This window comes from Ochotona princeps, chromosome 3 (genome assembly GCF_030435755.1).
Source record: "Ochotona princeps isolate mOchPri1 chromosome 3, mOchPri1.hap1, whole genome shotgun sequence".
NCBI classification, from domain to species: Eukaryota; Metazoa; Chordata; class Mammalia; order Lagomorpha; family Ochotonidae; genus Ochotona; species Ochotona princeps.
The window spans coordinates 28240273-28267472 of NC_080834.1; the positions used below are offsets into that span (position 1 = coordinate 28240273).

Genomic DNA, 27200 nt, shown 5'->3' on the forward strand with positions numbered 1-27200 from the left:
GTCCTCAGATTGGAGGGCCACAAAGGCGGGGAGTGTTGAGAAAGGGGAATCTGCATACACCGAAGGTGGAAATGTAAATTGGCACAGCCTCTATGGAAAGCAGTGTGGAGGCGGAGCTGCCACGTGACCCAGCAAGCCCACTCCTGGGTGCACGCCCACATGGAAGTATCTTTGTAGTTCCAATAAAACAGAGGAATGCAGTTACTCGATTTTCCTTCTTCTCAATTGGAATTTTCAGTTTAGTCGTGTGGGTTGGTAAGCCAACATGCTTGTCTCCTTTTAACTGGTTAGTCCATAAGCAGCTAACTCTTTCGTCTCACCTGCTAAAAACAAGGCTGGGAGCTAACCTGGCAGCCTTAAGATCACCTGGGACCCAGAGCTGATCACTCTGACCTGTCGCTGTTGTGTTGGATTCCCTTTCTCCGGGTCATCTCGTGGTCACACGTGATGGCTGAAGTCCCTGTCTTTATGGCCACATTTCAGGTGGTAGGAGGGAGAAAGAGGGGGAAAAAATATATAAACGTCCCTCACAACGAAGTCGACAATCTCAATGTAGCCTTTTCTACTTATTTGTATATTTTCTGCTACTGTGTCTCAGTTTATTTTTTTCAGCTTTATCCAGATATATTTGACACATGAAAATTACATATATTCAAGTTGTACAATGTGATGTTTTGATATACAAGTACATATACTTTATGAAATGATTACCACAATCAAACCATCACTCCACCTTAACAGTTTGTGTGTTTGAGTGTGTGGTGAGCATGTTTTAGATCTACTTTCATCGCAAACTTCAAGATATAATTCAGTATTATTAACTACAGTCTCTGTGATCTGCATGAAATCTCCAGAACTAATAAACTGCATGACTGGACCTGTGTGCCTCTCAGCTCTCCATAGAGTCCAGGAATCCCTCTCCTGGATGTATACCCCAAGGAGATGAACTCTGTAAGATTTCAAAAAGATACCTCTCCTCTCAGGTCATTGCAATACCAGTCACAGTAACCAAGATATGGGAACAGCAAAAGTTTTTGTCAGCAAATGAATAGATAAAAATGTAATGTGCTTCTGTGTGTGCAAATATATGTTTGTGTGCGTATATGTGTGCATATATACTGTGTTCACACACATATATAAACATACATGCACACAAATGTATGTGTGCAGGGATATTATCTGTGTACACACAAGTGTGCTCTGTATGTATGTGTTTGTATGTATGCATGCTTGCACATATACATGTATATAAGCACATGTGTATATATGTTGATATCTGTGCATGTATGTATGCATGTGTATGCATATATAAAGGAACATTTTCCAGCCTTAATAAAGAAGGAAATTCTTCCATTGTGACTGCATGGATAAACCTGGAGATGATTACACCGGCTGGAATGACAAACATGCAGGACAACAGACACTGTGTAATCCAGACAGTTGAACTCCTAGAGGCAAAGAATCAGTGAGGGTTTCCAGCAACTTAGAGCTGGGATCAATGGAGACATGTTGTTCAACTCTGTACAAAGTTCCCTGTGCTCCTACTTGCTGGGGTGTATGGAGTATCCGTTCTCTGCTGTCAGGTCCACTGAGGATTGGTAAGAAGAGCCACGGTGCTTTTCCAGCTGAGGACCTGGAAGAGATTTTAGGAGCAGGGAACCACATGCAGCTCTCAAGTTTCTGGTGGAGAATGGTGTGAGCATTCATGCTTGTAGCTTGGTGCAGTCTTTAAACAAATTGGAAGGAGCGTGGAACTGCCATTGAACTTCCCATTCATCGTCCAGTTGGTTGTTACCACTTATTTCTTCACGATGACACAGAGAGCGTTCCCCCGGGGCCTCACTTGCTCCACACGCGCCTCAAGGCCACTGAGCTGAGTGATTCCCCCACTCCATCCTTGACAATCTACCACCCCTTTCTTCCTAGAGCTCAGGAATATAACAGAGGCTGAAAGTCATCAGAAGCACAGCAAATTACACACCATTGCTTCCTTAAAAGAGGGTAGGGTTCACGTGATACCCTGCAAAGTTCCTCTACTATTCCTTTGCTTATTTTATGTTTTAAAATGTTTTGCCACATTAACTTCAAGTGTAGACATTATGTAAATACACATGTGTACCCTTTTCTTCAAAAGGGAAATATGAACATCACAGATTTAGGACAGTGAACACAATATGGGAAAAGAAAGGTGAGTTGTCATTTACATGGCAAAATTCAGTAAAGCAGTGTTTATGACCTAAGGATACAACGTCTGAACATTTTTATATGCCATGTATACATGCAACTTCCACATGTTTATAGCTTCCATAAATATGGGAAAATATATTTGTCTTTTTGAATTTGGCTTACTTCAGTTAGCATAATGATCACAGTTTCAGCCATTTTGTTATAAATGTCCAGATGTCATTCTATTTTATGGCTCTTATTGCTGGTCTTTATTCCTTTACCTCACCTAAAATGTCATTACTGAAAGTTCAGTCCTTGTCAGCGGTGCCAAATGAGAACAAGGTTTGAGGATAAGGGAAAGAGGAAGCTGAATCCATCCATGGGTGAGGATGGGAGCAAACTTGGCTTCTCAAGAATTACCTGCTTGGTAGGGTAAGCAGGGGAGTTCTAAGGAGTGCAGAGCGGGAGTTTGGACTGCCAAGAACGCAGCTACTGACAACTCAGGAGTAGATGGTCCATGGGGAAGCTAGCAGTGGTTCTACCCACAGGATGTGCCTGACAGCCCAGGTTGGAGCTAGCAATGGTTCTACTCACAGGATATACCTGGCATCAATGCAGTTCTATGAGAACCCAACTAAAGAGCTACAGCCCTGCAGCTACAAAGGAAGTTTGGTGGCTGAAATCTGAAAGAAGCAAAGTGTCCCTAACATTCCGTTATCATGCCCTCAGTCCTCTGTGCTGGCCAGCAAGGGCTGCTGGTTTTTCAAGGCCAGTTTCTAGAATTCACAAGACAGTATTATTTATCTGTTTGGTCAGACACTCTAGTCCAGGGACGGAGAGCACCCAGCCTGCTGCAGGCTACATAAGGTCAGTAAAATCATGTGGTCTGGCCCTGCCCAAAAGCTGCAGCTGGGACCTGAAATTCCACAATTCTATAACAGGTTAATTTTTAAGTTAATAATTTTGAATGGCCTATAAATGATGGTATAGACATCCAAACACAGCAGGAAGGAGTAAATCCCCCACCGCACCTTGCTCTAGTTATTCCTAAGGCCATCAAGACGTGAGAACAAAAAGAAAGGTGCGATCCATGCGTTACAAGTTCATCTCCTTGGAGACCATCCCTGAAGACCTTTACACTCCTCTCTACTCCCCCTCAAGGCACCCCATTCCCTCTCCTTGTTATGCAACCCTGTGTTATTTCCTCCGCTCCACTTACTAGAGAAAAGTTATTGCATTGGCATAGTTGTGAGTGGCCTGGCTCCCATTCACCCCTCCCCAAAGACTGAACACTCTGGGAGGCATCATCTCCTCTAATGTGTCTACCACGCAATCTCAAATGCCAAACTCCGTGCTGATCCTGAACTTGGGAATCAAAAGATACTTGTGAAATGCGTCAACAAAGGGCTTGCAAAGTCACCAACTTGGTGGAAAACCCTTGCGCGATGACATTCTGTCATTTTAGGAAAGGATCTCTGATATGCTGCCCTTCTGACAGCCAGTGTGTGATGTTCCAGGTTTTGAGACTGCATTTGAATCCATGAAAACACATGTTCTAGATATTATAGCTGTTGAGTACGAATTGCAAACAGACATGTCCAACTTTTCATAAAAGATAAGCAGAAGGCATGTTTGTAAATAGGATGTCTTCTGTCCACATTCAAAATCTCAATGACGTGTGGCAAGAACTGATGTGAGGGGTCTTAGTTGTATTTGGAGCCCTGTGATCCTACAAGACAGTGTCAGTTCTTCATTCCTGCTTCTAAGAGCCTCTGTTTCCTCTGCAGACCCAGCGAATTCAGCCCCATCCATACTGGATGGGTTTGACCATCGCAAAGCCATGGCAGGGCAGCGTGTGGAGCTGCCTTGCAAAGCGCTTGGGCACCCTGAGCCAGATTATCGCTGGTTGAAGGACAACATGCCCCTGGAACTTTCTGGAAGGTTCCAGAAGACCATAACCGGACTGCTCATTGAGAACGCCCGGCCATCAGACTCAGGCAGCTACGTGTGTGAAGTGTCCAACAGATATGGAACTGCTAAGGTGATAGGCCGCCTGTACGTGAAACGTAAGTTGGGTGGTCACTCATGATGGTCAGTGAGGCTGGCCTCTACACTTGAGCTCCTGATATGATCTTGCCACTCTCTCTGTAATAACCCCTGCACTGATCTCACAAGGGTCCTCTGAAATCAATCTTATCCCCACTTTACAGAGGGGGAAATTGTTGCTCTGAGAAATTGCACTAGGTAATGTATCTGAAAAGTCTTAGGTGTGTGATTGGGCTTTAGATCTGCCTGATGCCCTAAACTTTGCGGTTTCCATTTGGCGACAGGACTTCAACATCAGCTTCAGTATCAGCTTTTGAATTCAGGATGGCCAGGCTCTGCGAAGATAGAGGGTAAAGGCAGGGCTGTTCTTTTCAGTACCAAGTTGCTAGCCAATCACAGTGGCTAGCCATGACCTATTTCCAGAAAATAATTTCAATTCCTGAATGGGGCTATTACCAGCAGAAGTACAGACCTCCTGATGATCCAAATGTTGGATTTAGAAGCAGTATTATACATCATATAGTTCAAGTGCGATGCACGTGTTTCATCTTCAGCTGATTCTTACAGCTGTCTATAGAGATGTGCTAAGAAGGATGAGGAACGCAGACTTGGAAGGAGGAAAGCTGTGAGTCTGAGGGGCGGGGAGGAAAGAGTGTACTCTAGTCAAGCTCCCTCAATCATACTCACACAGAGAACAACTCCAAGTGGTTTACCCATGAGAACCTAGCCAGTGTGCCATCGCTGCTGGACAGTGGTCATCCAGGATGACCTTAGCTCATATTAGAACTGTAATTGTGCATATGTGTGTGTGCGTGTGTGTGTGTGCAGGTGCACGCACAGGTGTTGTTTCCCCCATCGATGAGCTGCTTTTGGAACTGCCTCTTCAGTGTTGTTTACAGTTTAGGCTGCCTTCCTACAGCTTCAGCCCAAGAGAACACATTTAGATTGAATACCCAATTGCCCAACTGGATCCAGCTGGCTAGCTGAAGACCTTCAAATATCATCTCAACATGCTTAGGCTGTGATTAGAGAGAACTGAAAGGTAGTATTCACACTCATGAAGCTCATGAAGAGGTTTGAGGAAGAAATCATGCAACAGTGGGTAGCCGGGAAGAATTATTCCCGTAGGCCTAGAATGTCTCCTGGGTCCCTATGTTCTGGGGAAACAAGGTCTTAAGATAGCATTGAAGGCTCCTTAAGCCAACCTGTCTGGTCACGTTTGCCAATGTTCCACTTCTGAAGTTACTCCTGCCAAATCTTGCTTCTTCCCAATTCCCCTCTAAGTCCATTCTGCACTTGGATTCAGCGCCTGTTGCTCCCTGCACCAAGAAACACATCTGATCCTTAGCTACCTAAAACTTCCCATCTCACTTGATCTGTGACATGCTCCCCACTCCCGGTTGTCGTATGCGCAAAGGCTCATTTTGTTTTATTTCCCTCTGTTAGGCATTTATCCCTATCTACATTGTAAAAGTTCTCTGGAAATGTCTGAGTTGCAGCAGTGCTTGCTCTGGTCCGGAGACCTTCTCCAGTGCCTCTCACATGTTGGCTGCGTCCCTTCCCACTAGATGGGACTTTCTCTCACATGTTGGCTGCGTCCCTTCCCACTAGATGGGACTTGCTCTCACATGTTGGCTGCGTCCCTTCCCACTAGATGGGACTTTGCTTCCTTGTTCCAGTCATTCTTCTTCAGATGGAAAGTATTTGGTTGGGTTTCGAGTTCTGAACTCTACTCTTTGGGCTCTTTCATTTTAGTGTTTTCATTTCTGTGGCTTCAGGTTCTTTCCCTAATCTCCGTATTTTTCCTTGTTGGCTTCCCTCCTGAGTCTCAGAATGGCCTGTCTTTCAATTTTACAGCAGGTAACCAGCTGCAATGTTAAAAACAGGGTAGGATAGCAGACAACATCCCAGACATTGTCCTCCTGAATGGCTCTTCTTCCTTACATATGCATCCAGTTGATTACAAGTACCAACTTCAAATAGTGGATCCTTGGCCCATCCTATCTATTTACAAGTCCTCTCGAGCCCCGGAGATTGGGTCTCATGATGTTTTTTACTTGCATGTCCAGTATTTCTGATATCACTTTGCTGACAACTTTTCCCTGTGCTAATCCATCTATTATTAGATAAATACTAAATTCTCCTAAACATGTATTTAACTGTAGCACTCACTAAGAATTATTTTTTTCTACTGTATTTATTTTTATTTGAAAGAATTACAGAGAGAAGGACACACACACACACACACACACACACACACACACAATCATATCTGCTGATTTACTCACCAAATGGCCACAGCAGCTAGAGTGGGACCGGTGTGAAGCTAGGAGTCAGGACGTTTTTATGGCTCTCCCACAGGAAGACCCAAGTCCTTGGGTTATCCTCCACTGCTTTTTCAGGCAATAAGCAGGGAACTGGTTCAAAACTGGAACAGCTGAGATTTAAACCATAGCCATCTGAAATGCTGCTGTTGCAGATAGGGGATTAGCTTGCTGTGGCGCTGGCCCCTAAGCATTCTTGAATGTTCCACACTCGTCATATTCTTGCCCAGGACAGCACTTATAGTTTGTCTGGCTCTGCTCTTTCGGGGACACTCTGTTGCATCCAAACCGAAGCAGAGGCTCTTTCCCTGACATGGCTGTGCTTATTACCTCTTTCACATGGTTTCTGTGCCCTGCAAGGCACTCCTTCATCTTAGTTTTTATCAGCCCTCTGCATGCTGATATCTAAGGATGCTCCTGGTTTTCATGTGGCCACTGCCCCAACTATGATATGCCTGTCCCAGCCCCTTCTTCCTCTGTCTGGATGCTATGACCACTTTCATGAGAACCAAAGACCAAAGGGTCTGGACCCAAACACATCAAGTGGTTTGATGAGATGTCAAGAAGAACTACAGCTAAAATCTGTTTTTGGTCATTTACCTGTTGAATGCTTTAGGCTATTTAGTTTGAACAACTGCTTCTTTCTTGGTAAAGTGGAGGTGGTAACACATCCAAGAGTACTGTGGAAAGATTTATTTACATTATAAAAAGTGTTTGGTGATGTCATGTGCATGCTAGTTGCAACACATGTCATTCATCTTTTCCTTCCTGTGAGCCTAATTCTACCCAACAACATGGAAATATTCATTAAATTGTACTTGATATTGAATTAAGTTCATCATATTGAAACACCGTAAGTTAAGGATGGGAATATCATCCCTGTCCAACATTTTTATTATGTCTAAAGGGAAAATTCTGTTTTATGGTCATAGATTCTAGTATCAACTTATATTTTCACAGCTGTGTAAAAGATATGGGCTTAATTGGGCCAATATAGCATTTGAGGCTGTGTATATATGTCTGAGTGAGTGAGAGAGAGAGAGAGAGTGTGTGTGTGTGTGTGTGTGTGTGTGTGTGTGTGTGTGTGTGTGAATGACCCAGGGAAAACTGATCAATTCTTCCTTGGAACAAGGCAAATAGAATTTATGTATTCAGGCACTTACAGTCCTATTGGTAACCAACATGTTGTATTTCTTATTGTCACTGGGTGAATACCATCATCCTCACATATACTCAATGATAAGACAGCCTGACCAGCACCATTCTACTAGACACACAGAGAAGCAAGAGCAATAAGGCATCTCAATTGGTGCATTTCTAGAATAATACCAAATGTGAGACCCGAATGAAGCATGTGTGTGTTGGTGTGCTTGCACTGCCGAAACTCTTGGACAGTGTTCCAATGCTTTCTGTGCATATGATGATTACGCCTTATGTCTCTCTTGTCCACATCTCTAGAGCCTCTGAAAGCCACCATCAGTCCCCGGAAGGTTAAGAGCAGCGTGGGGAGCCAGGTCTCCTTATCCTGCCGCGTGACAGGGGCTGAGGACCAGGAACTCTCTTGGTACCGCAATGGTGAAATCCTCAACCCTGGCAAAAATGTGAGGATCACAGGGATCAACCACGAAAACCTTATCATGGATCACATGGTCAAGAGTGACGGTGGCGCTTACCAGTGCTTCGTGAGAAGAGATAAACTGTCGGCTCAGGACTATGTGCAGGTGGTCCTTGAAGGTCAGTATGCCTTGGGGAGGGCTGAGGCTGCAAGCAACCCAAACCCAAAGCACTAAGGAAAGTGGAAGAAAGGATGGAGCAGAGCTGATAACTGATGGTTTGAGGATTGCTTCTGCCCAGCTGCCTGACAGCCCTAATAGCTTCAGGCTAACTTGGACCAATAAGGAAAGCATTCTGATGAGAATGAAATGTTAAGTAGCAAACAGGTAGAACTTTGTGTGTTTAACAACACTTGTGAAGACATAAACATCAGACATTGGAACTTGGCATTTTCTTGGGGATTCATTGAGCCCTCTAGGTCAGGGCTTTGTTAGGCCTGGTTTGGGACCTGGTACAGGATGCATTTGCAAGGTATTGAACAGGATCTCTGCTCACTTGAGCCGGTAGCATCCCATGCCACATGGTAACCATCAAAGATATCCTCAGCTGCTGCCTGGTGTTATGGGCTACCCCGAGAAGTGAGGTTAGAAGCAGTAGCACAGAATCCCAGGCTCCTGCTTGGAGGAATGACACGTGGTATCCAGTTGGCCCCAGTGGAGTCCAAATGTTCTTTCATGATATGTGGGCAGGAGAGTAATGAAGAATTACTGTGCGGTATAATATGTCTTGGGTGTGTTTTACTGTTAGTTTTCCTTAACTGGCGATCGTATATTTAAAGCTCTGAGTTTAGTCAAGAGCCAGAAAAAAGAAATTATCCAGGCAACACTGAACCAAAGTGCTTATTTACCACTAGATCGTTACAGTTGCTTGCATTCGTGTATTTCTGTGTCTTCACAGACCTTCTGCCTTGCTTGTGATTTAAAATTCATCTGCTATCGTCAGTTGAGTCAAATAATGAAACGATTATCCTAGAGCCAGGAGATAGAATAAAATTCATTTTATACGAATTTGGGTTAAAATGTGTTATGATACTAAAAGATAGTTCTATGACTTCTTTTTAAACCTCACCTGACTTTTAAGAAGGCTCCAGCTTAGCAGTGAGATCTGGATTTTGATTTGAGCATTTCATTGCAGTGAGTGACTTTTTAAAGCAGAGATGAAGTTAACCCAAGACATGGCCCTCATATTAAATGCCTGGCACAGTAATTAAGTGCACAAAGTAATCAATTTGTACAGAGCCAGAGGGTCGCTCACGATGCCCCCTGGTACTTTCATAGCCCTATTTTTAGATTCTTCATAGGAAAAGGAGTGATTACCTGTCTAGGCCTCCATTACCTTGGCAACCATCTCACATGACCACGGAGACCTAAAGAGCATATTGATAATCCATAATGATGTCAAAAGAGTTCAGCTTGTCAGAGGGTGACAGCAAGAAGGATTTCAAAGACACACTCAGGTCTCCCTGGGAAAATAGTGTCTGCTTTCATCTCCCAAAAAGCCATCACTGGAACAAAACAAGAGGACAGGGGAGCATGCCCAACACTCTCACCGGTGTGTTTGCCGCATGTCAGCTTCCACTCAGGACACAGGCTTCATTTTATTCCTTTTCTTCTGAGAGATGACAGAGCTAATGTAGCAAAAGACAGAAAAAATGGAATTACACATGCCCGCCTTGTAGCTGCTTTAGAATGGTGCCTAACCAGGATCCTGTGGGGAAGCTTCCTGTGGCTCCCACTGAGACAGCTGTGGATGGTAGTAACTTGATAAAAACTTAGGACACCAAGAAATGGAAATGACCATGGACTGAAAGAATGGAGAATCTGGGAGGTTCTCCTGTAAGGTGAAGAAAAGCAGACTTTAATCATACAGGCTTCAGCTCTACTTATGAAAAAGTACTGAGAAGTGTTCAAAAATGATTCGGAGTACTCATGCTGCTAGATTTAAACAAACTAGCTGTGTAGCTCGAGGGAACGTAACAGAGCCCAGAAACATGGGCACACACCTAGAATGACGTGCTGCCTTTAGAATGACACGGCGTTCAACTGCTAGCCAAATAGCATGGACACAACGCAGCACACATGTAGCAAAAAAGGTGAGCATCCGTCCTTATTTCGTGCATTATATGATCCTTAATTTCATGTAAATTATAGACTCATGTAAAATGTAAAACACTAAAATCTCTAAAATGAAAAAAAGTAATTTTCAGGATTTAAGGGAAAGCAAAGATTTCTTAGAACACAGAAAGAACTAAATTTCAAAGACAGAGAGACCATTAAGAAAATGAGATGATGTCCACAGACTCCGCACAAACACCACATGTGACACACATCTGACATAGTTCACAAATGAATACACACGCTTTATAAAACAGCTCATAATAGTGTCTGACCATTAGAAGCTGCTTGCTTACTCGTCTCCACATGCCTAAATTACATCTACAGACATAACAAAAGGAAAACAGACGCATATAAAAATGAACCCAAAATTCGACCAGACACTACTCGTAAGGAAACAAACCTGCAGTTATTTTTGTCAAAATGGCATAGCCTGTATCAAATCCCACAGAAATCCGAGCCAGTTCCAGCTTTAGCAACTGGCTTCCAAATTCCTCTTCAAAGCTGTGGAATTCAAGAAATACAAATGTCACAGAGGCAAAGAAACTAAAGTGGCTCAGGACATGTAAGACATGATGCTAACTTCTTTGAGGTGTGGTCAGTGGCATTCTTGGTCAGTGGGAAGAATTTTGCTAGAGGAGAGCACGTTTGGGAATGGGGCTAGATTCCTGAATATGCACACCCTGAATTCACTAACCATCCAGTGGCCGGGATAGCAAATGTTCCTGCATGGGGCCAGGGGTGCGCAATCTCTTCTTAATATGTGTTGGAAGTTCAAGAGCAGACAACATTAACTCCTGGACTTGGGAATTCAAATGGCAGCTCTTTGTAGCGAATCAGCCATCGAACGTAGCCCTTCAGGAAATGTTTTTAGCTTGCACACCTTGCTGGTTACAAAGGTGTTTCCACTGAATGAAACTCATCCACACCCTCAAGATCTGTAGCTTCCACTACGTGTAAAGCTTACCTACTTAAAAAAAGATAAAGGAAGAACATTTTCCTAAACAGATAAAAACACTTATGTTTTCACTGCTGAGTACAGAAATCAATGCAGGCAAATTTGCAGCTAGATGCATCCCACAGAAACTGCGTTATACGGGCAAGCAATCGCTAGTTTGAATAGCTGCCTGTGGACAGCCAGACCGTGTCCACCTTTTCTGCAGGGTGAAGGCCGGGTCGGATGAGGCAAAGTCTGCTGTGTTTTGGAGGCAGGAGTAGAGATTTTGGTTACATTTTGAGATTTTAAAGTCCTTTTTTCTTCCCTGATAATAGAAAGAAAGGTTTGTAATCCGAGGGTTGAGCAATGTGGCTTATGAATACATTCAGTGAAGCAAAAACAAACAAACAAACAGACTTGAAAGCTGTCTCCAGTTCCCCGGAACAGTATCTGGAGGGGGAACAGGAGAATTCAGGAGCTGGAGAAAGAAGGCAGGAGCCCCCCACATGCACAGAGTTCCAGCTGAGCTCAGGAGGCTTCAGGGTTTGGAGGTGGTGAGGAACACATCCATCAGGGCACGGGAGCTGTTCGTGGCCTCCTGTCTTCATGAACTTGCAGGACATCCTCAGAGTCCTGTGTTTCAACAATGGATAATTAAGTATCTATCTAACAAAAATATAAGTTGAAATTCTTTAACCATTAGCTCCATTAGAACACAAGCCCTTTGATAGAACATAAAAAAATATTTTTAAAAACAAAGCAAAAAAAAATGTCAGTCACCAACAAGGTTTATTACCAGGCTTAGAAATGCCATGTGGTCATGTTCATGTCGAAATGACCCACTCACCTTGGAAAACTCATCCTGAGGCCGATTTGTACTTCTGAGTGGTAGCCTTTGGGTAACCTCTCCTAGCTTTGTTTCCCATAGCTTTTCTGTATTACATCTACTTTTTTTTTTAAAGATTTTATTATTATTGGAAAGCTGTATATACAGAGAGGAGGAGAGACAGAGAGGAAGATCTTCCATCCGATGGTTCACTCCCCAAGTGAGCCGCAACGGGCCGGTGCTGCGCCGATCTGATGCCGGGAACCTGGAACCTCTTCCAGGTCTCCCACGTGGGTGCAGGGTCCCAAAGCCTTGGGCCGTCCTCGCCTGCTTTCCCAGGTCACAAACAGGGAGCTGGATGGGAAGTGGAGCTGCCGGGATTAGAACCGGTGCCCATATGGTATCCCGGGGTGTCCAAGGCGAGGACTTTAGCCACTAGGCCACGCTGCTGGGCCCACATCTACTTTTTTTTTAATGGAAAGATACGTTTTGAAAAGAAGGTATGTGATTACAATGAAAGAAAAGGAGTGTATGCGTATATAGAAGAGTAACAGAAAGAGCCAATCTGAACTTTGCTAAACATATTGGGAAGTTCTCTACAATTAAGACCCCAATTTACCTGAGACAGGTCTGCTTCGCATCTCATCTCTTGACACAGTCAACAGTAGCATCATTGTCACTCTCAGTAGCCTCCCAGGTTGGGAAATTATACGGTGACCAACTTAAAATTGCATCATCCTGAGGTATTCCCATGCACTCAACATTTCTAGTTGAAAGATGAGATCATCAGTGTCTTAGCAACTCCGTTCATGTTTGTAAACAATTCCCTTGTGAGAAGTCCCTAACTTATTGGAGGTCTGTACAAAGCTAGCACAACATGGAGGGATGTGAAGGCTTCTGTGTTGATGCCACTGGGCAGAAGAGAGCCCGCGGTCACTGCCAGTGTTTAACTCAGGCTTCTGAGTCACACTCCTGTCCTTCTAATGGAAACGGCCAAGGCATACATGGTAATGGCTCAAAGCCGGCCAGGATGGCGCATCTCTGCTTCTATGGGATGCCTGACGCTGTGTCGGCCTCCCAGCCAGGAAGGCAATGCACTCGGAAGTTGTTTGGTTGTAACTGCCACTTGCATCTGTTCACGTGTTTCCCTGCAGATGGAACTCCCAAGATTATTTCTGCCTTCAGTGAAAAAGTGGTGAGTCCAGCAGAGCCTGTGTCCCTCATGTGCAACGTGAAGGGAACACCACTGCCCACGATCACGTGGACCCTGGATGACGACCCGATCCTCAAGGGCGGCAGCCACCGCATCAGCCAGATGATCACGTCCGAGGGGAATGTGGTCAGCTACCTGAACATCTCCAGCGCGCAGGTGCGGGACGGGGGTGTGTACCGCTGCACGGCCAACAACTCGGCGGGAGTCGTCCTCTACCAGGCTCGAATAAACGTAAGAGGTGCTTGTCAGATCAGCTCCTCCGAAACACACATACCTCATTGTAGCGGAGAAGGGGTTGCTGCATGCCCCGGGCTGAGGCTTGGAATGCCCAGACGGACCAGCTGTTGCTTCCCAGTAGCTGCCCTCTCCTTCCGACTCGGGAATGGCACTGGCGGGGCTGGTGTCGGACATGGCATTTGGGTTTCTGTAGTCAGCTTGTTCTCCTGTGTCACTCTTAGATGTGCCCTCTTAGCTTCCCTCTCCCGGTTTCCACTCTGCATGCCCCTTCCTCTCTCCTTTCCTTCTGTTTTATTCCATCCGTGGTAAACCTTCCTGTCCATGGGATTTAACTTGCATTCATAGTGCGACATGGCATAACCTCCATCTTCACCATCTCTTTTAGAGGGAGAGCTAAGCAATTGCTCAATTGCTTTTTGTTTCTCCACCACAACAGAGCATGCTTGTTCAGTGTAGACTAGTTATGTTGCGTGGACCTACCTGCCTTTTCTCTTGTATTTCCAATGATGTCTTGAACGTGGTTGATAAAGTGTCTAACACCGATTCGATTCCTTCAAGAGTAATAAAAGCGTTTCTTAGCACAAGATGCCAAATGCAGTCCAAAAAATGTTTTTAAATGGAAAAGAGGTACTTCCATGAAAATCAAAATTGATCTTTTTCAACTCAAGCAAAAGTATCCCTGTGTCCTTACATGTGATGTACCCTTAAATTATTTTCAAGAATTTCTTTGTGTCTCTCTAGGGCCGGCAAGCATTCGACCAATGAAAAACATCACGGCGATAGCAGGCCGGGACACCTATATTCACTGCCGAGTGATTGGCTATCCCTATTACTCCATCAAATGGTACAAGAACTCTAACCTGCTTCCTTTCAACCACCGCCAGGTGGCCTTTGAAAACAATGGAACTCTAAAACTCTCCGATGTGCAAAAGGAAGTTGATGAGGGAGAGTACACTTGCAATGTGTTGGTTCAGCCGCAGCTCTCCACCAGCCAGAGCGTCCATGTGACAGTGAAAGGTAAGCTCCACTGTCCTCCGTGTTGCCCAGCAGGGTTGAGGATGCAGAAAGCAGCAATCTGCACCTGTCCAGTAGGACAATCACAGAGACTGCAGGGTACCAGTGCATTCCCGTCCTCCTCAGGCTCAATCCTCAGGGTGCTTGTAGCTGAGCGTGGTGTGTGTTGCTCTTGTTAACATAAGAAAAATCCCAATCTTGCCTCTCTCAGATAGTTAGAAATACATGTCTCTCCCAAACAAACGTGAGTGATTTCAGAACCCAGCTGGGATCTTTCATAATTAATTGAATCCTTTTTAACGTTAACATATCACTTAAGAATTTTCTCAAATAATTCCCAGTAAATCGCACCTGCAACAGCTGCGTAAAACTTCCTCTTGTGGTGGTGTTATTCTCTCACCCATCATTGGTGGAACATCTGCTTCATGCCAAAGACCACATCCCAGCACTGAGGAAGATGGTGAAGAAAGAGCCCTAATAGCCCTTGTCCTTACTCGGCTCCCATGCAGTCAGGAGAAACAATCAATAACCAATAAGCAAACGAGACAACACAGATCAGGAGCATGATGCAGAGTTGCACGTGCACAGGGTATTCAGATGAGCCACAACGGGGAATCAGAGGAATACTTGGCACTTCTCACTTTTAAAATTCATGCAACGACGTGCTGCGAGAGTGAATGTTCTGTTCTTCCTACATGTGCGTCTGTGATGTGATAAAGGGTCATTGGAAAATGATTGGTTCACTGAATTTCACAGACTTTCCAAATACTCATATCCCCAGAATGGAGATACACATCCTATGTTCTCAAAATATCACGTTCATTGAGCTAATCACAAGAGTCCAAGGATTGCTAAACTGTCAAGCTCATGGTGGCATGAGTTTCCTGAAATTCTACTTTTCACTTAAAAGCTCAAAGTTGGTCATCGACAACAAACTTTGTCATTTGTGATCCTGGGGGCAGGAGACTCGTGTCTCTATGACACGTGTAGGCAGCTGCTCTAGGAACAGCCGGTGAACCTGCAGCTGCTCCAACACACAGACCTCCACCTCGAGAAGGCCCTGCTCCGTCAGCAGCAGCTGGAGCACGTGCTGTCTTCTTCCTGTTCTGTTATGCTGAGCAGCAAAGACATGGGCAATGAGGTTGTGATGGAACACATTTGCTCTTGTTTGAGGAGTTCTCCATTTTGTTGTCACGACTATACTAAGTCCTAAGACCCTAACAGTGTCTCCCACTATGGATTTTGCACCAGTGGTGTGAATATCAGCACAGTGAGAAAAAGAGTATCTTAATATTACAATGAAATTGTTTCTCTTCTAACAATCTCCATGAAATGGTCTCATGCCACCCCATGGGTCTGTGAACCTACATCATGAAAAACCCAAGAGCAGCTGGCTGTGATGGCTCAGTAGCTAGATCCTCGCCTTGTATGTGCAGATCTTATACGGGGACTGATTCGTGTCCCAGCTCCCTGCTTGTGGCCTGGGAAAGCAGTCGAGGACAGCCCATAACCTTGAGGGCCGGTACCCGTGTGGGCGACCTGGAAGAAGCTCCTGGCTCCTGGCTTCGGAGCAGCTCAGTCCTGGCTGTTGTGGCCATTTAGGGAGTGAACCAGTAGATGGAAAATCTTCCTCTCTGTTTCTCTTTCTCTCTGTAAAATCTGATTTTCCAAGAAAAAAAATCTTTAAAAAAAGACAGAAGATACCCAATTGGCGCTGAGAAGTTGATTTGTTTTTGATTATTTAGCTACTATGGATGATGCATCAGTTGAACTTCTTAGTGCATCATCTTCAGGCACTGTTAAGATGATTTACCTCCAGAAAAATGAAGAAGTGTGACCATTAGACAGAAGTGTTTATATTCTTAATGCAAATTTTAGGAGACATATTCAAACAAAGCCCATTAGAGTAATTTATCTTATTCGTAAAATTTGCCAGATCAACATAAACTTCCTTTTTACAAAAGTTATGATTTGAAGCGATGAAAACCAACTTCAATGAACTATATCCACAAAGAAGATGGACTGGTTCTTTTAATTAATAGATTGACAATTTTCAAAAAGCAATTTAATCATCAGCTTGTATTTTTTAGGAGCTTCTTTTATGCATATCTAATATAATAGAAGACTTTTCAGGTTGTCTACAAAGAGTTCCCACAACAAAGAATGGGGATATGATTTCTTTTTTTTTTTAAAGATTTATTTTATTTTTATTACAAAGTCAGATATACTGAGAGGAGGAGAGATAAAGAGGAAGTGGAGCTGCCGGGATCAGAACCAGCGACCATATGGGATCAAGGCAAGGACCTTAGCCACTAGGCCACACCACCGAGCCCAGGGATATGATTTCATGGGCATCTCTTGATGGTTGTTGGTGGGAGGTGCCTGGAAATGAGCCCAAGCATTGCTGGAATTGGGGGTTTGTGCATATGATGGGCTGATCAGGAAGTGCTGCATTGGGAAATTGAGATGTGGGCCGAAACAAAGAGGATGCAGGTAGCAGATATATATTTTGGAAGATATTGTAGGCAGAGTGAGAATGTGCCTATCAGGGTTGCAGATGTAGAAGCTGGTATGGATGGAGCCCAGAGACAAGAGGGGCACTAACAGGAGAGGAGGAACAAGATCCAGGAGCTATCAGGATTGGAGATATTCCTGTAAGTGTGACAAGGAAGTCACATAACCTGACTGCAACATTTTAGGGCAAGATAGATAGGGAGAAACAGAAAGAGATCTTTCATCTGCTGGTTCAGTCCTCCTCGTGGCTACCATTGGCCGAGCTGCTGCAGGCTGAAACAGAAGCACTGAGGAGCATGGAATTGCACCTGAGTCTCCCACCTTGGTAAAAAGGGCCCAGGCACTTGGGCTGTTGTCTGCTGCTTTTCCAGATGCGTTGGTAGGGAGGTGGGTGGTGAGTGGAGAGGCAGAAAGGCAAACTGCCACTCCGCTATAGGATGCTGGCATCCCAAGTGGTGGTTTACCGAGCAGACCTCAATGAAAATTACACCAAATATATAAAACCAGAGCCTTCTATATAGGCTACCTCTTTTTGCTGACCTCACGCCTAAAGACTGTCATGCACTGATGAAACCTTGGTTGGAAGAAGCCTGACAGCAGATTTCCAGAAACTGCTCAAACTTGCTCAGAATAGACGTGGTGCCATCATTACATATGAATTAATCGTCTGGGTACCCATCTTGGCAGGCGAGAGTACCCATCCTTTTTGTTGATCATTATTCAGAAGTCGTTTTGTCCTATGAAACATTTTCTAAACTAGAATGCAATTGATGGCTCTCCATAATATGACAGATTAGCTCATCTTACTTTCATTGAATTTCATCCTCCGGGCCTGGCGGCGTGGCCTAGTGGCTAAAGTCCTCGCCTTGGACGCCCCGGGATACCATATGGGTGCTGGTTCTGGTCCCGGCAGCTCCACTTCCCATCCAGCTCCCTGCTTGTGGCCTGGGAAAGCAGTCGAGGACGGCCCAAGGCTTTGGGACCCTGCACCCGTGTGGGAGACCTGGAAGAGGTTCCTGGCTCCCGGCATCGGATCGGCGCGCACCGGCACGTTGCGGCTCACTTGGGGAGTGAATCATCGGATGGAAGATCTTCCTCTCTGTCTCTCCTCTCTGTATATCTGACTTTGTAATGAAATGAATAAATCTTTAAAAAAAAATTCATCCTCCCTGCATTGTCAAAGATATTGAAGTTGGAAATGCCTGTCTAGAGCTTATCTGATGCGTAAGAGTGAATTCTCATGCCTGTGTGTGACCCAAGGGCATCCTTCCACTATTGTCATGCTAACCACGCCTGGAAAGAGGTCAGCCGGCACTCAGTGCCACATACCATTTATATTTTCGGTTTGAGCTGATGTCTCATTTTCTTTTCCTTTTTTTTTAAAGATTTATTTATTTTTATTACAAAGTCAGATATACAGAGAGGAGGAGAGACAGAGAGGAAGATCCTCTGTCCGATAATTCACTCCCCAAGTGAGCCGCAACGTGCCGGTGCTGCGCCGATCCGATGCTGGGAACCAGGAACCTCTTCCGGGTCTCCCACACGGGTGCAGGGTCCCAAAGCTTTGGGCCGTCCTCGACTGCTTTCCCAGGCCACAAGCAGGGAGCTGGATCGAAAGTGGAGCTGCCGGGATTAGAACCGGCGCCCATATGGGATCCCGGGGCGTCCAAGGCGAGGACTTTAGCCACTAGGCCACGCTGCTGGGCCCTCATTTTCAATATATTGTAACAGTTACACATCATGAACAATGTTAGCGTTTTCTCAGATGTTGAAGGTTTTTCAACACTGGCTTTTGACTGCTCACATCTGCTTTTTTAAATGTTTGAAGTAGAATTTATTAATTAAAAATGTCACTTTGGTGGTTAGGACTTTGACCATTGAGGCTTTCGAAGAGGTCATGTTGACTTTTTCCCAATTGCCGGGAATCAGAAGAAGTTAAGGAATCAGCTAAACCATTGGAAAGTACTGAAAACTTGGCCCTTTGTGGAGCGAGATTGAAAGGCAGTCGTGCCTGTTTTATTCGTATAGATGTAGCTTCATTATTGTTGTTATTAGGTACTCAGTGGGTATTTTATTCAGATAATTTTGAGAAGCAGTTAAGAGCCTCCAAACTTGAGTTCTTTGGGAAGTAGAAGCAGACACTTGGATCTGATGAAAACGCTGCAAGTGTGAAGCCAAACGTTTTCTCATTCTCACTAAGGTCTTCCTTAACACTGAGCATAGCGGTGTGTGTGTGTGTGAGTGTGTGTGTGTGTGAGTATATGTGTGTGAGTGTGTGTGTGTGGGTGTGTGTGTGAGTATGTGTGTGTGAGTGTGTGTGTGTAGAGTGTGTAGAAATGTGTGTGAGTATACAGTGTGTGTATATGAACATAGGAGTGTGTGTAAGTTAAGTGTATTTTGTGTGTGTGCAAGCATCCGTGTGTGAGTGCATGAGTGGGTGTGTGTGTGCTTAGATGATGCTTCACCAAAATGCTATTTACATCTTTATATGTATTAGTCACAGCTCTTATGCTTATTTTGTAACATATTCTTGGAAATTTTGAAATGAAATTCTCAAAGATTGATATCAATAGCATGCTAATTATTGGTAGTAGCTGAAACTTAAGCTCTGCAATAAATCTAACAGAGCAGAAGTGCAATTTTTCTGCCTGTAAGTGTATAGACAGAGATGAAAGTCAAAATCTCCTCTTTCACTTTATTTCAATTTAACAAGCGATTTCACACTTAATACATTTCAAAGCATTTTCTTTCCTATTTTTGGTGCCACATTTGAACTTCACAGTGCCTAATTGAGTGTTCTAATTGCTGGGGACCAACGCTGCCAGGAAAGTTAATTGGTTGCTAGATAAAAATGTCACCCTCTATTTATATTTATATCGAACTTTATAGTTTATAAAACACATTCCTTCGTGTCACCTTAATTAGTCCTCAAAGTGACTTGTGATGTACATGGAACATAATCAGAGAAGCGAAACAAAGGTGACTTGGAGAAAGCCGTGCAGTAATGTATTCAAGAATCAGATGTGGGTCGTCTGACTCCAAGACAAACCTGAGTAAAGGAATTCATTTTGGAATGGGAAGCTGGGGAGGGCAGTACAGACAGACAGCCCAGGAAGAAAGCTATTTAAAAAATGGAGAAATTGTTTAGAAAGTCAGGCAGAAGAGAAACATCAGCTAGCTGAAATCGAGAAAATGAGGAGATCAATTAGTGAAAGATAAAAGAAAGGGTTCTATTTGGAGAGAGCAAATAAACTAATGCATTTGCTGAAGCTCCGCTAGGATGATGGAGAGGCTGAGACAGGTGCCCTGGACGGAGGGGCTCAGTCACAGCCCACGAAGGGCAGGATTTGGATTCACTGCCCTGCATCCAGACCAGGGAATTTTAAAGCACAGGTTTGAGGGAGAAGGTTGTATTAGTATTGAAAGAAAGTTGACCGTGACAGAAGATACGCATCTAGGCAGGTATCCCTGCTGTAGCTAGTTGTCAACCACTGGCTCTCTTCTGCTGTCAGAACATCTCACTGCATGGCTGTGACACGGCCAGGAGGGGAGAACCTTCCACTCAAAGTGCCTGGCTGACTAGGTGGGTGGGAATGGCACCTTCTAATGATGGTCTTCAAGGGGTCCTGGTGCCTAGCAGCGTCTGACCCAGGGGAACGTGCAGCTCCTTCCCGACATGGCCTCCTTAGCTGTTCTCTCCAGGGCAGCCTCAGCTCCCGCCCTGTTCCCAGCTGGCATGGGTCAGAGGCCAGTGTCTCTCTCTCAAGTCACTGCAGCTTGCCCTACTCGCCCTTCTGAGCTGTGCTGCACCCTGGAATCACAAGTTTGTTCAGAGAAAGCACAGATGCTGGCAGTAATGGTTCTCTTTAGCTTTGATTACCCTGAGCAATGATTAGTACAGGATCACATTTGCTGGTTGCGTTCATGTGTACCCATCAACTATGCAGATCTACAAACATTTTTAAGTTGATTTTTCAACCTATGTTTTGAGGAATGCCTTAAGTTCCTGTTAATAGCCTAAGAGGAAAGTAGCTCTCAGGGAAGACAGAAAAGGGAGTGATAGTTTCCAGTAGGAATTTCAATTCTCCTTGTGGGTTTTATGCCCTATAATGATGAGAAGAAGACTCCTGAACCTAGAAGCTTCCCTGTCACAGCTTACCAGACCACCTTAGAAAGTGTTCCTGTTTAAAGAGGCTTGCAGGGCTGCTTTTTCCCACGCGTCCTGTGATGCGCCTGCCGGGGACGTCAGGATGTCAGCAGGGAGCCCAGAGCCTGGTTGCCATGCTGTCCCACAGGCTCACCCCCTGATAGAGCAATTATAATCAGTCCTTCACCTATTCCAAAAAGAAAGCCAGTCCTTTCCTTGAAGGAAATGCTCTGTTAAAGAATTCATGAGAAATATCTCAAATTTCTTTCCCTTAACTCAGGTGAACAGAAGACTGTGTGTTAGCATCTTTTGTAATGTCTAAGAATGCATTTCTTGTGTTAAGCTGAAGTTGAAACTATGATGGAAGTCCATGTTTTACAATACTATTTATACTTGCTAAACGCGGGAGCTTTACAGGTGACGGGAAAATCCTACACATCAGCTCTCTAGTTTTCAAAATCTTACAATAAGATCTTTTCTATGGATTGGCACAAAATAAAAATAATTGTCCAAATATATGAATTCAACAGAAATATGTGGTCTATGTGTATATTTGGCAAAATATTTATACTATAGTTATCTATAAATATGTATGCCTATATAGATATAAAATGCATGCATTTGTTAGAATGCACATACATTTATGTTTTTGTATTCATCAGCATACATTGCTAAGAATATTATAAAATCTTAGGGGTATAAACAAACTTGAAGTTCATGGAGAAAACTCCAATGTGCTCTGGGATTGTACTCTACCTTTTTTATTGTTTAAATGTGAGAGGCAAAGGGGCAGATGGAACTCCCATCTGCTGATTCGCTTCCCAAATGTCCACATTGCTTGAGACTGGGCTACAGTGAAGCTGAAAGCTGAGAACTCAATCCAGGCTGTGGTGCAGGAAGCTAATCACTTGAGCCATTCATTCCTGCTGCCTCCCAGGGTTTGCAATGGCAGGAACCTGGAGTCAGGAGCTGGATGTGAGGTTTGAACCTAGGTGTTCTGGTATAGGATACTGGCAACTTAGCTGGCAGCCTAACAACTATGTCACATGTCCACCCCACTACTCATAGTTCTTCTAGACTCTGCCCATATGATCTGCAGTGGGTCTCAGAATTCAATGTTCCTACAAGCCAGTCTGATCAGACAGTTCTACCTACTGAGGACACAGATCGTCTCTCTCTAGTGCAAAATTCTTTCTGGTCCACTTATGCCTTCCAGGACGGTCCTGAACAGCCTGAAAGTTGTCAGTTATGTATAACAGCGAGGCACTGTCTTGGCTAACCAGCTCTCACATCCCCTATTTGTTGAAGTATTCTGTATGCAACAGAGTCCTGCAGCTTACATGCACTGTGAAGGGGGTGTGCCTTACCTACCCGCAGAGAAACACAGTCTTCGGGCATTTTCTAATGTCCTGAAAAGGAGAAAGTGCAGTGTCTCCTCCAATCATGCAGGTGAGACTTTGTTGTCACATGTGTTCCATGTAGAACCGTAGTCTTGAGCCTAAAACAAAACCCCAAAGGGTTGAAACACCTGCAGGTTCTGTTCATTGACATAGTGAGATTTCTGTTTTGCTCGGTCAGCCTTCAAGTTTTGCTACACTAATCATCAGTCCACACAAGATCTTGATTTCGTTTTTATTATTATTATTATTAATTCTTTTGCATTATGTGACATTTTCATAGGCTCTGGGGTTCCCCCCGCCCCTCCCCATGCCCCTCCCCCACGGTGGACCCCCCACTCCGTTGCAGCATTACAGTTCAAATTCAGTCAAGATTCTTCTCTTGTAAACAGATGCTAGGCACATAGTCTGGCTGCTCATTGTCCAGATGGAATGAACAGCTTCTTGGGGAGACTATTTAGCTGCGATCAACCCCTGGTGGTTTTAATATTCCTAGTTATGCATCACTGCCAGTCTCGCCACTCCCATTTCAATGAGGTCGTTGTAGAGTTCACTGGTTGACACTGTCCATCATAGAGTCTTCATTCGCCCGGTTTTCACTGCCAACATATATCTTAGATGGTTGATTGACCCGTTCTGTCCTCCGCCCTCTCTTGGCTAGAGTTCTGAGTCCAGCTGGTCATCTCCACAATCAGCTTGTAGGTGCAATTCCTGGGCTGGCTTGGTTTCGGACTAGAATTGCTCTGGATCCAGTGGGTGTTGCAGACTACGTTGGTTCTGCCTATCACGTACTCGGCACTTGCGTCAGCCAGTGGGGGTTGCGGCCTAGTCGGGGCAACCCACAATATCCCCCACCAAGCCCACCCCCTATCCTGGTTTGCCTATGTGTATAGCACGCTAGTCCAGTCTGTCCCACATCCCATTTACCTCTTATATTTGTCCCTGGGTTTTAAAGCTTAGTTCTGACTAACCAGCTCAGCCATCCAGCCCCCACAGATGTTGTCGAGGTCCGCCCTGTCTAGCCACCCCAACCCCCTTCAAAGTTACCATGTCCTCCCGAGGGAGCAGTGACCCTGGAGGGGGGAACCCATTATTTCTCTCCTGGTTCGTTCACTGTCCCGGTTTATGCACTTTTCGGGTGGTTCCGCAATTTGACTTGACAGAACTAGTCCCCAGCACCAGCTTCTGCCAGCTGGTGTAACAGCTAAGTCCTTACACTCCTCATACCGGTAACCTCGCCCTGACATTCCACATTGTACGCTGGTTTTGTCGCGACCAAACCCGGCCCAACCCACACTCTGTTCTGGTGTTTGGATATGCCAGTGGACTACATGCACTGATTCAGCCTGGTCTGCCCCCGTCCCGTGCCAAATGTATGCCCGTGGGAAATTTTCCTTGGCCTATTCTGGGCTGTTTCCTATTGTGCTTCTTGCGCTGACCTGGAGGGTCTGTATCTTGCCCGAGGAGTTGCCCAGGCACCTCCCTCTGAGCCTCTCCCCTCGCCAAGTTATGCGCATACCAGGGGGTTTTTGAGCCAGCTCTTCTCAGTTCACCTCCTGTCCAAGCAGGAACAGTGACTTAACCTGGCTGGCTTTCACCCCATTCAGGTTCTTGTTATAGGATGTTTCAGCCCAGCTGTGGCACATCCATACCCACGTACAGTTCACAAGTGGCTCAGTGGGGGGTCGAGACCTAGCCTAGCCAGTCTCATGTTTACCTTGGTTATCCAGGACACCAGACAGTGTTGGGGTCCGGCACAGTCCGGTGCATCCATTCCAAGCCCACACTAGTGCCTTGGGAGACTACAACTAATTCTGGATTAGGACACAGCCCCCATTCCCGCACACGTTCCCCTTGGAGGGAGCCTCAACCCAGTCGGGGTATCCCCCTGGCTCCCACCCTGGGCCTGTTACTAGCCTTGGATCATATGCCTGCCAGCGTTTGCTCTGACTCAGCTTGCTGCAGTCCCTCATTTGTCCTAGCTCCAGCCTTAGACATTGTGGCTTCGCATCCTAGATTCAAGCAGAGTAGCAGGTGCAATGGCCCGACTCGGCTTGACCTGCGTTCTATTCACCATCCAACGAGGGCAGTGGGTGTGTTGTCCTATAGATTCAAGCCTCTGTTCCTGGACACTGCGAGGAATCCTGTCTCCCCTATACCAAAGCTGGGTCTATTAATGAGTGTCCCCAAATAGCTTTCCATATAAAAAAATCTCTGAGCTCCTGGCCGGGCGGCCAGCAGGCAGAGCCTGGCACCACTTGGTGCACTGGCCGCCCAGAACAAAGGGCTGGCCCTCAGTCTCCCTGCTGTGGGTTTGGCCAGTGAAACTCACGGAGATGCCCGCTTCCAAGTCTTGGGAGCAGGGCGGAGCGCGGACTTTCGTCCAGCTCTGAGGCGGCCCCCATGGCTGTGAACCTGAGGGCTCTGTTGCCCCCCCACCGGTCTGGGGGGAAACTGCGAACGCACCCGCGGGGTTTGGCGCGTTTCCACAGCCGAGTTTCATGGAGTGAGGGCACTCTGGCAGCCCGCCATTCCGCCGAAGTTTCAATCTGCCCCCACCCTAACAATGAAACTCACGGAGATGCCTGCTTCCAAGTCGCGGGAGCAGGGCCGATCTTGATTTCGTTTTAACTTGGCTTTAAAGGAAATAATCATCCACTGCTTTGATATCAAGCCTCCATGTCTCCTAGACATGTGCTGTATCTTCAAAGTGCATTTATTTATTTTTACTGCATTTCATTTTATGACATCGTTTCATAGGCTCTGAGGTTCCCCCAACCCTTCCACGGACCTCTCCCCCATGGTGGATCCTCCACCTCATTGCAGTGTTACAGTTCAAATCCAGTATTGCTTCTTTCATTGCAAGCATGTACCATGCACAGAGTCCAGCATCTTATTGTCCAGATCAATTCAACATTTTCTTGGGGAGACCATCTCTGGTCTAAAAGCAGAGCTGGCAGAATATCGTCCCGACCAATTAAAAGCCATAATATAACATCAACAACAGTTTACAACATTATGGAGTTAATTGACATGGTATTGAGTGACTAATATGTTAGAAAATGCAAGTTTTTAACCACATCCTGTGACTATTTCATTGACATTTCAATTTTAGTTTATATACAACCAGCTTCTATCCACCTTAAAATGGCTATAGGGTACTATTCAGCATTTATTTAAATCCACTTCATGTGCACTTAGTGTATTTAAGTCTGTGTTCTATCCTTTACTTAGATCTCCCTCTCTCTCTTTCTGAATGGGATTCAGTGCCTCTGACAGTTCATTCTCTATCAGCCTGGCTGTTGATGGCAGATCTAGATGAAGCTATTGATATATAGAGTCTAGAGAGGGTAGAAGCTCTTAGGTTTTGCCTCTAGCTCCTTGATGATGCACAGATGCTACTGTGAGTATCCTGTAGGTATGCCCTGGAATAATACTAGTGTTATTATGAACTTGTTAAATCATATCTTTAGTGTAATTTCACTAGGGATCGCGTTGCCACTCTCCAAGGTTCCACTGCTGTTTAAGGAGCCCTCCAGACATGCATCAGAAGCCACAATAGTCTCAGAGTCTTGGTCCTGAACAATCTATTTACGTGAATGAAAACACTTTTCTTGTCATTTTGTCTTATGTATATTTCTTTCCATTTCCTCACCTGCTACTTTTCTGTAACCTTTTGATTAGGACGTTATTTGGACTCTGTGTGTTCTTTTTTTCATTTTATTTTATTATTATTATTATCATTTTATGATACAGTTTCATAGGCTCCTGGCATTCCCTTATCCCTGCCCCAATTTTCCCCCTCCACCTAGTTCCTCTGTATCACTGCTTAAGTATAGCTCTTCATACACATGGACTGCGTTCTATGTATGTGTAATTCATGTTGAACACATAGATATTTATTTTAATTTTATATCAAGAGTTATTTATCCATATTATTTCCTATTTTCCATGTTCTCTCTGATGTCCTATTCTCTTTTGAGTTTGCTCTAGAATCAAACACTAATTAGCTAACCATTCATCCTGATTACATGACGTGATCGTCATATGTTACCATTATTTTTCAATGAACAAGAATTCCATTGTGAGACTCTTCAATTCAGGCAACCAATGGCTTGATTTTTCTTTAAGCTAGTTGTGTTGTCTACTCTATTTGTTGCTATAGTCTTGGGAATGAAATACCCTTGTTTTGTAGAGCTCTTCCTAAGTGATGAGAAATTACATACCTAGAAGATTTCACTCTAAGCTTCATTTGGAAAATTAGAGCACATGGTTCTGGATGCCAGCTTTTGGAATCCTCATTCAGAAGAAACTGAGACCAGAGAGGTGGGGACTTTTCCAGGGACACACAGCAGGCCAAGGAGGCAGCAGGCCTACATGCAGTTGTAGATTGTTTAGTGGTGGGATCCGTTGGGAAACATGTGACGTTTGGGTGATCTTTTTCAGCACTGAGTCAGCACCATGGAGTATTCTTTTTCTTTTTTCTTTTTTTAAGGTTTATTTATTTTTATTGGAAAGGCAGATTTATGGAGAGAAAGAAAGACAGAAAGATCTTGCAACTGCTTTTTTACTCCCCAGATGGCCATAAGGGACAGAGCTAAGCTAATCTGAAGCCAGGATCCAGGAGCTTCTTCTGGGTCTCCCACATGGG

At 44.8% G+C, this 27200-nt stretch overlaps 1 protein-coding gene across 1 annotated transcript in view; it reads left to right on the forward strand.

Moving 5' to 3' along the window:
* DSCAM (DS cell adhesion molecule) overlaps positions 1-27200 on the forward strand; it is a 526318-nt gene that overhangs the window by 275143 nt on the left and 223975 nt on the right. Inside the window, exons 5-8 of the mRNA XM_058661256.1 lie at positions 3954-4232; positions 7995-8270; positions 13182-13478; positions 14219-14494. Coding sequence (XP_058517239.1) covers positions 3954-4232; positions 7995-8270; positions 13182-13478; positions 14219-14494 — 1128 coding nt within the window. The remainder of the gene's footprint in view (positions 1-3953; positions 4233-7994; positions 8271-13181; positions 13479-14218; positions 14495-27200) is intronic.